The 11980-nt window shown below is 36.1% G+C and overlaps 1 protein-coding gene across 1 annotated transcript in view; it reads left to right on the forward strand.

Moving 5' to 3' along the window:
- MYBPC3 (myosin binding protein C3) overlaps nucleotides 1–11980 on the forward strand; it is an 84364-nt gene that overhangs the window by 10034 nt on the left and 62350 nt on the right. Inside the window, exons 3-9 of the mRNA XM_087883108.1 lie at nucleotides 650–790; nucleotides 2911–2997; nucleotides 3557–3705; nucleotides 4637–4754; nucleotides 7304–7352; nucleotides 8212–8250; nucleotides 11131–11187. Of these exons, the coding sequence (XP_087739234.1) occupies nucleotides 650–790; nucleotides 2911–2997; nucleotides 3557–3705; nucleotides 4637–4754; nucleotides 7304–7352; nucleotides 8212–8250; nucleotides 11131–11187 (640 nt within the window). The remainder of the gene's footprint in view (nucleotides 1–649; nucleotides 791–2910; nucleotides 2998–3556; nucleotides 3706–4636; nucleotides 4755–7303; nucleotides 7353–8211; nucleotides 8251–11130; nucleotides 11188–11980) is intronic.

Genomic DNA, 11980 nt, shown 5'->3' on the forward strand with positions numbered 1-11980 from the left:
ATAAAGAGGATTTGTAAAATTCAATTTATTGTCCCAAAGGTGCTTTTTCCAAAAGGCAAGTGGACTTCCTTGTTTTTTTTTCCCTTTGAAAATGTTTCTCTTTTTATCCACCAATCCCCCATCAGGGAATTAAAATTGAAGAATTTTCTTGGATGATATGCAAAACGTTTTCAAAGAAAAAAAAAAACAAGTCCAGTTGCCTTTTGTAAAAAAGCACCTTTGAGACAACCATGACTAGGATGATTGAGAATTTTCAAAGACAATTCAGTTTATTGAACACGAAAAAAGAAGTCAGTTCTGCGGGGAAAAAAAGTTCATAAATTATCACAAAGTGTAGGTTTGCGAAGGCATTTTGGAGATAATTTGGTCCAGTCTCCTGCCTAGTTTATTATTAAAACATCCAAACTCCGTTTACATTCTTCCAGTGCAGAATAGAAGTGAAGTCCACTAGCTCTGAGGCAGGCTGTCCCACAACTGAATATCTCTTGCTGTTAGAACATTCTTCTTGATACATTTCATTTTTTACTTCTTCAGTATTAACTATAATCTTAATTTTGCCCCCCAAAAATGTCATATTCCTACAATGTGCTGTAAACTTTCATTTTAAAAAATTCTCCTATGGTCTCTTTTTTATTTATTTATTTAATAGAAAAAATAGGAGAGGTTCCTCCTCCTGACGTTTCTTCTGATCAACCAACCTTCTCAGACATACTTACTGTACCAAACATGGGACCTACAAATGCTGAATCTAAAGATGCTGAAGCTACAAGTGATAACAAAGTCTCAGGAGGTAAAAATAATAACAGGCACGAAGATTAATCTGACCCTAAATGTAAGAAAATGAATATTTACTGACAACAAAGAGAATATTTAAAAACCCACATTATGTGGCTTGACAAACTATTTTACTATTATTTGTTCTTTAGTATATATAGAGTCACTTAGATGAGATGGACAGAATAGAAATGTGATGAATAAATAAATAAATAAAAATAAGTACAGCCAAATACAAAAATAAATACAATGTACTATAAAACTTGGTTACTGATGAGAAAACGTGCATACACTTCTGTTAACTATTTTCTTGTGCCTATGCCTGAAAAATTTTTATTTTCCCCCCTTTGGGGGATATCAAAATGATATTATAACAGACCAAGCCACTGATCTGTTTAGTTCAATGTTGCCTCCACCGACTAGTAACATTTTAAATAAGAACACAATTTAGAGATTCAGAATATACAGCTGAGGGCTTTTTGTATTAAATGTAGAATGCTCTACTTCTTATGTCTAGGTCTTGGTTATCTTTCAGATAATTTGCCAAATTATATACTTGTTTATGCTGATCTGCCTGAAGCTGACAAGGCCCAACAGCAAAGTAGCTAGTGATTGATTGTACAACTGTGATTAATTCCCAGTTATGAATTTACTTCAATGAACACTTTTGTTAAATACAGGTCTTTTGAGTATCTGCTGCCATTCTGTCTACTTAAAGTCTGCTCCCTGCTTTAACAGACCAGACCTGGCATAAATATAGCTGTGTTCTTTTCCATGTCCTCTTGCTTGATAGTGATAGACAGGCATGGTGGTTTACGTAACTTACTGATGACCTTCTGTGGGATCTCCCATCTTGACTTAGGAAGTTCCAGCTCATATTTTGTGCACAAACAAGTAGCTGGCATTATATATAGGAACATCTGAACAGAACATGAGCTAGCTCTTCCTGTACATAATGCCAGCTACTTATTTGTGCTGTTCAATATATGCTATTCCTGCTTGCATCTTACATCCTTACAGCCACTATGTATTGGACTGTCTCGGAGCTCTCTCTGCATAGTCTGCACCTTGGATCCTTTCTAGTGTGATAGTCCACTTTCTCTATGGATCTGGTGCTTAGTGCTTGTTCTTGTGCTGTTATGATCAGTGCCTCAGTGCTGTCTTTAAGTCCAGCGCTTTCCAGCCACTGGTAACTTTTCCCAATGTCTGCCACCTCAGCTATCAATCAATGATACATCTCATGCAGGGTCTTGCCTTGCATGGTACCTCATCTGCTGGATCTTCCTCCCGTGTCTGCTGCTGCCTCAGGCATTCTCTCACAAGCTCCATCTTTGAGTGCCATCTTACTGATGTATTCATGGATGCTCTGGGTTTTGTCCAGGACAGTGGCTTTGAGACTCACCAGACAGCGACCATCCTCTTTCTGGCTGGTATACAGTCTCTGGGTGTCGGATTTGGCATGGAAACCTCTGTACATCATGAGGAGCTTCTGGGGCTTCACATCAGCAGGTTCTTCTTTGGCCAGCTCACTATATTGGCAGGGTATCTGATGACTGGCAGGGCATACATGTTGATGGTATGGATCTTGTTCATCTTGTATCCTTTATATTTGTGGAAAAAGTTCCCTCCAAGATTCCCCTCTTGAGTTTTCACCAAGATTCGAACAGTCTCCATCATACTGGAATTTTGAAGGGTCCAGAAGACCAGGCTCTTTGCCAAGGATATATAAATGGATAAATAGATAGGTAATTTTTATTAAATATTTTTAAAAGGAAGATAAAAACTAATACAAACTAATATAAAGTAAGAAAAAGAAATATAAGAGAAAGTTAAATGTGAAAAACGAAAGAAAAGAAATAAACGAAAAATAGAAAAGAAAGAAAAAAAGATACCCAGAAGTAGCTTTTTATCTTTTTTACAGTAATTATAAGTATAATGATAAATTTACCATTTACACTTTGGTTACAACATAACTCTCTTCTTTCTATAATCTATCTTTTTTGTTTTGGGTTGTTTTCTAACTTTAGTGTTCTAACGATTTGTAAACTGCCCAGAGTCACTGGAAGTCAGGCAGCATACAGTATACATTTATATTACGATCATTATTAATTATATTAATCTTGATTTGACTTACAGTTCTTCCTACAGAAGCCCAGAAAGAAACACCTGTCGACCCAATTGGTATTTTTGTGACTCGACCACAGGATAGAGAAGTTGCAAGCGGTAAGTGCATGACACAGATTTTAGGCCAGAAATAATTTAAAAAAAAAGGGGTGGCCGAGCAACATTCATTTTGCCACACACAGAAATCCAGACCTCCCATAAAAGGTGGAATGAAAAATTTAGAAATTTTTTTGCACTTTTTGGAGGGTGGGGTGCAAAATGCTAGCTTTAATTCTGAAGATGCATAAGTCCCCTATTTCAGGGGTCTCTAACCTTGGCAACTTTAAGGCTTGTGGACTTCAACTCTCAGAGCTCTCAACTCTTAAAGCTTTGAAGGTTTGGCTGAGGAATTCTGGGAGTTAAAATCCACAAGTCTTAAAATTGCCAAGGTTGGAGACCCCTGCCATATTTCACCCTTTAAACCTCTGACCCAGCTCCCTTGTGAAGCTCAAGTCCCCACTACAAACCCTGGCATGACTCTCAGAGAAGTTGTCTGTCCCTGTCCTAGGACCTTAAGGGAAAGATTGTTTTGCAAAACTAGTGTCTCTGACATAGTCCGTGATATAGCAGGAACCATTTATTCTGGAAACTCCACACTCACCTAAATTTCTTTCTCAAGGTGGGAACGTTACATTCACTGCTGTAGTGGCAAGTGAAAGCTTGCTGAAGAAACCTACAGCCAAATGGTTCAAGGGAAAGTGGATGGACCTGGCAAGCAAAGTGGGAAAACACCTTCAGCTTCATGAGAGTTATGATCGAACCAACAAGGTACAACTACCTGAAGAAGAACTTGCCCCGTCCACCTTTTTATATTTTGTGAAAGACAAATAATTGTAACAATAACAATTCTTCTTCTCAGCAATATCAGGAATTACAGTATATATAACTGTTTTATTATCTTTGGACATAAAATACTGTTTACAACCTCTTGCTTTTAAACTATACTGAATAAGAGCTGGTAAAATTTACTTTAGGTGTGAAATGCCACTCAGTGTTATGCATCTTCTTCTCCCAATGCATAATTTGCATTAGTTAAAAAAGTACATTTGTGTCAGAAAAAAGATGAAAACAGTACTTCTTAAGCCTGGTTTTTTTCCAGTAACTGAATTTTACAGATGAAGAAAGAATAATCTCTTAGGGATTAGCTTTTTTAAAATCAATCTGAGACTTTCTAGAATCTTTTTTTTTCCTTTTTCAGTTTTAAACTGAAAAAAACTTGGCTTCGTGTATTTCATCACTCCATTCTAACTAGAAATAGAGAGAAGAATGTGCCTCTTCTCCCGTGGTTAGCTAACAATAGTTAGATATATAGAAAATATAATGGGATTCAGACAGTATAATAGAACAAAGAATGAATATATTATATACATCACGATAAATTTGTAGATGTTGAGACCTCACTAGAGGTCCATAGCAAGTTTAGATATCCATAAGTTCTTATGACAAACTATTTGGTAGGGGAAAAGATTAAGAGAAAAAAGAAACAAGAACTTTTCCATTAGGAGAAGGTAAAGGGTTAAAAAAAATAGCTCATGCTGAGTTTGGCTCCTAGGGATTCACTGTGAAGTAGTAATTCCATATGTATATTATAGAGAACAAGACGATTATTGGGAAATTCATATAGAAGAACTCTTAGTTAATAACAGTCAGATTTATGTGCCTATCTTCTAAAAGGGTCCAATTATTTCTTCTTTTCAAGGTTTATGTCTTTGAAATGAACATTATTGATGCAAAACCAACTTATGCAGGGGGATATCGATGTGAGGTGGCTACAAAGGACAAATTTGACAGCTGTAACTTTACCCTGGTTGTCCATGGTAAGGTGTTATATTTTCCTTATTATCAAAATGTTTATAACATAGTATCAATATGCTATATTACAGCTACTATAATATAATAGTAATAGTAATAATAATTATTATTATTATTTCATGCTGAATGATGTGTCTTGTATAAGGCATGCACTGGGAGAAAACACATATCAAATTTCTGGATCGGGACTCCTTAAACACGGTCACTCATGCCCTCGTCACTTCCCGCCTGGACTACTGTAATGCTCTTTACATGGGGCTCCCCTTGAGGAGCACCCAGAGGCTCCAACTGGTGCAGAGTGCGGCCGCGCGGGTGGTTATGGGAGCGATGTGGCGCTCCCATGTAACACCTCTCCTGCGCGAGCTGCACTGGCTCCCGGTGGTCTTCCGGGTGCGCTTCAAGGCTTTGGTTACCACCTTTAGAGTGCTCCGTGGCTTAGGGCCTGGTTATTTACGGGACCGCCTGCTGCCGCAAACGGCCTCCCACCAGCCAGTACGCTCTCACAAAGAGGAACTCCTCCGAGTGCCGTCGGCCAAACAATGTCAGCTGGCGGCCCCCAGGGGGAGAGCCTTCTCTGTGGGGGCACCTACTATCTGGAACGAGCTCCCCCCAGAGATATGGAGGATCCCGGATCTATGCAGCTTCCGCCGCGCTCTCAAGACCTTTTTATTTCACCAGGCTGATCTGGCCTAACCTCTCCCATTCTCTTTTTAATGTAAATTTTAATGTAAATTTTAATTTGTTCTTAACCTGGGGTTTTAAATTTGTCTTGGGCTAAATTGATTTAATTCGATTTTACTTCTGCTCTTAAATTTTTGTATTCTATATGTTTTATCTTGTGCCTGTTCACCACCCTGAGTCCTTCAGGAGTAGGGCGGTATATAAATCAAATAAAATGAAAAATGAAATGAAATTAAAATAGGTATTCAGAAAAGGATTGATAAAGTGTGAGTAAAATAGGGTTTTGGAGAAGGAATAAGAGGGAAATGACAAAACTTCCTTTTAATTATTTATGTATTTAGTTATCGACTCTCATTTTCAGTGTTTACATATAAATCAGTTTCATTGTATTTACATGTTAATTTATATATTTAAAATAATTACAAGAAAATTTCTTCTTCATTACATTTAAAAATATATGTTCATGGATCTATTTTTTTTCCAAATGTCAGTATTTTGAACCAGGACTTTTATAAATTCAAAGATAACTGGATAATGTACAAGCAAAGTCTTGTACAATTCTAGGCTTATCTAGCTCAAATTAAGCTCCACTTAAATTAGAAATTACTCCCAGGTAAGTACCAAAAATAAGACCCTATCTTATATATATTTTTTGAACCCTGAAATAAGTGTTTGGCCTTATTGCCATGTGCTCAAAAGCCCGATTGGTCTTATTATTAGGGGATGTCTTATTTTGGGGAAAACAGGGTAGATATAAAGTGGCAATTTTAACCTGCTTATCCATTCAGAAGGTATGCATTGAAGGAATTTCATCTCAGATATTTTAGAGACAATGGACACAAAGCAATATAATTCAGTTGCAGTTTCAGTTTGATATATGAATATTAGTTGTCCTACTCCTAACATGTCTGTATTGTAAAATGATACAATTGTATTTCTGCAATTTAATTTGTAATCCAATTACAAAACAGATCACACATTGTTTTAAATGTGTAAAGTACTAAAGCTGCTGTGATTGCAAGCAAACCGAATTCAGATTAATTTTGCATCTCTGACAATGTCAGATTGTATATTCAGCAAAAGTAAATAGAACGTAAGACCACTGATTCTGTTTTCTCTAAGGCCCAACCCCAAAAGAGGAAGGGAAAATGCTTGCTACCACATGCAGAGCCTCTTCCCACAAATGATTTGAAAGAATAACTTGCTCATTTCTGTAGCTTGGTTTAAATGTAGAAACTTGCCTAATTTTAGAAATCACTCAGGAATTGAAAAAATATCTCAACCAAAATTTTGACTTTGATTAGGACTTGTGACCTAATATTTGTCTAAAGGAATTTCACGGAGAAGCAGGTTTTTTTTCCACTCAATGACCTTCAGGTCAGAACTTCAATTCCATCATCTCCGAAAACTCTCCTCATCTCTATCAACATGTCATTTTTGGGGCTCCTATAAGGATATCACACTCATTGTATTTATATAAAATAAATCAACATTTGGATTGTCCTAAATCTAAGTTTTCCATCTGTCCCTTAAAAGTAAAATCTTCCAGTTGAATATGACTTCTGGTGACCAAATGATGCATCTATATAGTTTCATATATAGTAATAATATGGAAGTGGTTTGCTACTGCTTTCTTATGCAATATGTTTCCAGCTCTAAGTCTAGCCTACAGGCCTGGGATTTTGAAGTAGTCTCTTTTCTAAGTATTAAGCAAGGCTAGGATTTTCCTTAATGCATGAAATTTTAACCTCCAGATGTAAAAGCTGTACAAAAAAAAATTCCAAAAGAACCCAACGTAAGTTTGGGAAGAAAGTACAAGTTTCAATAAGTTGAATATTGTCTTATTGTTATTATTTTTTCTATATAATCACAGAGGCGCCTGCCACCGCTGACCTGGACATCCGATCAACATTTCGACGGACGTGAGTGTTATCACCAATGTTCACCCCAGTTTGCCAATGAAGGAAACAACTCTGAATGAAACAAAATGGTTGCTAGGAATATTAAATTAATTGCTTAAGGTCACTCTATTTTGGAAATCCTGATTCAACAGTAATCAAATGTAGGTGCACCACGTAAAAATAATAGATGCAGTAGAAATAGAAATAGACATAATAATATAATAACTTTGTATGATAACCACATACAAAGTTTCTAGCAAACTGATGTATAATGCCAACAGAATGTCACTGGCTAAATCTGCACTCCAGATATGCGCTCATAATGTAAGCCAACGTGGGAGCATGCTGAGAGTTCCGAACACAGCACAAGGGATCGTGCAATTAGCCCAGTTCCTAAAACTCAGGTCTCTAGCCAAGTGACTCAAGCACAAGCCACATTTGTGCACATCCTAGTCTAACAGCCACACTTATGCGTATGGTCAAAAATAGCAAAAACTTTTTCAAATAGAAATTATAATTACTATAAAACATAATTTTAAATTTTAAACATTGGGATCAATACTTCTGATAAATGTTTCCTATCATGGTGGAGCTACACCAGAGGAAATGGAAAAATTGGGGGAAATTACTTGATTTATTTGGAAGCATCCTGATTTTCAGAAGCATCTATAAACAAGAGACAAGAATCACAACAACCACAAGAAATCCCCCCAAATTTTCTATAGAGATTAAAAGATAACATAGTCCCTGTGCACAAGGTCAGAACTTGATAAACATCGTTTTTAGAGCAGGATAGAGAATTAGAAATTTAGGTAAGGATTTTTTTTTTCAGCAAAAAGAAGATGTCTTTGTTTAAATTTTTCGTATAATTCTAATTTAGGAGCACAGCAGGAGGAGGAAAGTGGACATTACCATCCAGGTACCTGGTTTTCAGTATTCAGCATTGATCACCATTGTGAACTGTCACTTAAACATCACTTTAAACAAAATTTAACTACAAGCACTAACATGGAGAAACGATGTGGACTTAGAATAACTTTATTGTCACTTTGAATTGCCTCACACAGAAATAAATATAAACTTATTTCTGTATGAGGCAAACTTGAGACACATTCCTTTGTAGAATAACAAAATGCCTGGCAAGTATTCTAAAAAAATAATGACTTTATAAAGAACATTGATATTGCTCATGATTCACCTATATATCCAGTGGTGGGTTTCAAAATTTTTTACTACCGGTTCTGTGAGCGTGGCTTGGTGGGCATGGCAGGGGAAGGATACTGTAAAATCTCCATTCCCTCCCCAATCCAGGGGAAAGTTACTGCAAAATCCCCATTTCCTCCCAATCAGCTGGGACTTGGGAGGCAGAGAATAGATGGGGGTGGGGCCAGTCAGAATTTTTACTACCGGTTCTCCGAATTAATCAAAATTTCCGCTACAGGTTCTCCAGAACTGGTCAGAACCTGTTGAAACCCACCTCTGTATATATCCCTAAAGTATGGATTGGTTTTATTAACAAAATATTTGCCATGCTCCCATATGAAGTCTGCCCTGCAGTTTGAGATGCATAATAGCAATCCCGCTTTCCTTTCAAAGAAGCTTAATATTTTTAATGACCCTTACGTTATCATTACTGTGTTCACTCTGTCTTCAGTGGTTACTATACTGATGAAGAATGCATACGTTGGGATTTTTGTTAGGTTTCCTGATTAATTTTGCAAAATTGACATAATGCTTATTTTTACTTTTGGCTAATTTCAGCATGAAGATGCCACATTAATCATTTTTAAGTGATTGATCACAGAACACATTTATCTATTAATTAGCTATTCCACTGTTAGTGGTTTCTGCCTTCTCTTCAATATATCTTGCCACATGAAAGAATCTATAATATCTTACTGACAATGTTCAGAGGTTGGCTTCTTCCAACTTTTCCTAGCAGTTTTAGTTAGTTACGGACATCATATATGGGACTCAATACAATGTTTTCTAGAACTATTCTGCTTTTAGCAGTATGAAGTCTTTTTTAAAAAAATTAGGCATTTGTCTGTCCCAAATAGCCGTATCTCACCATTTCTTTAGCTTCTGTAGGGTTGAACACCTGACAGATAAGTCTTATCCCCTATGTCTTTTCCACTGCACCAGCACTGACAACTAATCTCAAGGTTGGCTAGAGTGGCAAGGGAAAGGAAGTGGGTGGGGAAGCAACATTTTCTTCAACATAATCTCTGATCACACAGCTGTAGTGTTTGATCTATAGGGTGGTTTGAGATTGTGTCATAATACTCCTGCTTTACTAGACAACCCAATTCAATCAATGAAGCAGGTGCCAGAGCGGCACCAGTATCACTTAGGTAGGGATGTACAACCTTGACTTTAAGACTCATGGACTTCAACTCCCAGAAGTCCTCAGCCAGCAATTCTGGAAGTTGAAATCCACAAGTCATAAAGAATCAGATTTAGTCAAAATAAATTTTCTAGGTCATTTTGATTTTAATGAAAATGAATGATTTTATGTTAATCCCCCCATCGTTAAGTAAAAATAGAATTATTAAACTCTAAGATATGAACAATTATTTTTTCTTAAACTTGATCTTCAGTTTAGAAATAACTATTTGAAACAACTCCTCTGAAGTAAGGAACCTTAGATAACTAGACTCTTGTCCATAATTTTGCTTTTTAATGTTTGTAAATATTTGCAAATTTTAGTATAAAATGGAATTTAATTTATGATAAACATTTTAAAATATACCAGAATTGCACCTCTGACAATTTACACAATTGGCATATGCTTTGTTTAATTTAACGTCTGTTTTGATATGACTTAATAGTGCTAACTTCTCTTAAATTGCAGATTTAATTTAATTTGATTATTTCAAACAACTGTATATATCTGTCCCTTTATCCAAGGATATCTTAAGAAGTACAGGCTCAAATATTTTTTATGTTTCCTCTCAAATATCAACATTTTTCTCATGGAAAATGGTAACTAAAATAACCATGCTAGCTAAGAATCCTAAGAACTGTGCTTTCAGCCTATCTGGAAAGTGATAGCTTGGGGATGATTGTTCTCCCAATTACAGTCAACATTTATTTTTATTTGAACTCTGGTGGCTTAACTCATTTTTCCTGCTCCCCGTCTCCTATATACGATTTAACCTTCTGGAGCAGATCAGGACAATGTGCAAAAGAAGGCAGAGGAAGCAGATATTAATTTCATTGATGGATTCTTTTCCATCATTGGCTAACAACCATACTACCATAAAGACCCAAAGTCACTGCGCTTGATAATATTAAGTTATATGGTAAAAACAAAACCAAAAATAACCAAACACTGTTTGTTACTGAACCAATTAAAATGATTTTATTAAAAAGGCTTATGTTATTTACTGAAAATTGTTGGCCGTTTCTTGTAAATGAATAGCAGCAGTCTAGTATGGATGACAACAGAAGCATGTTTTCCTACATACTGTGTTTATATTCAAAACAGTATTTGCAGAAAAGGAAATAAGCTTATATGATACCATACCTTGTATGATACCAATCCAGATGCAATGGCCTTCAGTGTTTAATAAAATTTCCTTGATAAACTTTTAGGAGGAGAAAAGGGCAAAATAAGCTGTGTTGTTCCTGAAGTCTATTTTGAATCAGACCTGATTTTAATCCTTTCATCCTTCTGGCTGTCGAGTGCCTATTCCAAGTTAGGGAAGTCTGGTATGATTATGTATCATTGTATAAAAGCAAAATATTCACCTGAATCTTTTTTAAAAGTGAGTCCTGTTCTTCCTCTGTTATGCAGTGTGGATGGTCAAGATGAAGGCAGAGAGTTGGATTTCACTACCTTGCTGAGAAAGAGGTGAGTGGTCATTGTGTAGCCAATTCACCCTTCAGAACAATGGGATGAAACATTTCTGGGACCAATGAATTATGTCAAGTGCTTTGGAAACATTCTCACATCCATTTTCCCCAGAAGAGAAAAATGGGTATGAGATATCTTAAAGTTACCAGCTGGGACAAATGTCTGTTATTTCCAATTTAAAAAGCGGAGGGACTGTAATGGCATGAGAAGCGACCTCTAGGGTGGTTGCATCTGATTGAGCAACACAATTTGTCAAAAAGCAGACAAAAAGAAAACATTCCCAGAATGGCCAGTTCAGTGCATCAATGATACTAAGCAGTTCTAAGCAGCATAGCACTGTAATCTAATATATGAGGCTGAGAAAGAAGATTAGTTAATTTAAGGCCACTTGAAAGATTGATGTAAAAAAGATATTTTTTCCTAGTTTTTTCTTATTTGTAGAAATGGTTTTTTAAATATTAACATTTTACTTTTCTGTCCCTGTCATGCTTCTCTCCCTTTTTTCCTTTTTTTCTTTTTTTTTTCTTTTCTTTTTTCTTTTTGCATTTTGCTCTGATTTGCATCTCCACTTGGAAATCTTGCTTGGAATTCTGGAACAGAGAGTAAGATTTTACTTTCATTCCTTTTAAACTGCATGAAGTATGTATGGTTTGCAGTTTACTTAAGCATCCATTTTTTCCAGTGCTTTGGGATATACGTATACGTATATCACCTCAGATATTATTTAAAATATAGCTCGAGTGGATGATGGAGCAGTCACTTTCATTGATTTGCTTGCGTAATATTCTAC

Source organism: Pantherophis guttatus, chromosome 1, assembly GCF_059756535.1.
Source record: "Pantherophis guttatus breed Tessera chromosome 1, ASM5975653v1, whole genome shotgun sequence".
NCBI classification, from domain to species: Eukaryota; Metazoa; Chordata; class Lepidosauria; order Squamata; family Colubridae; genus Pantherophis; species Pantherophis guttatus.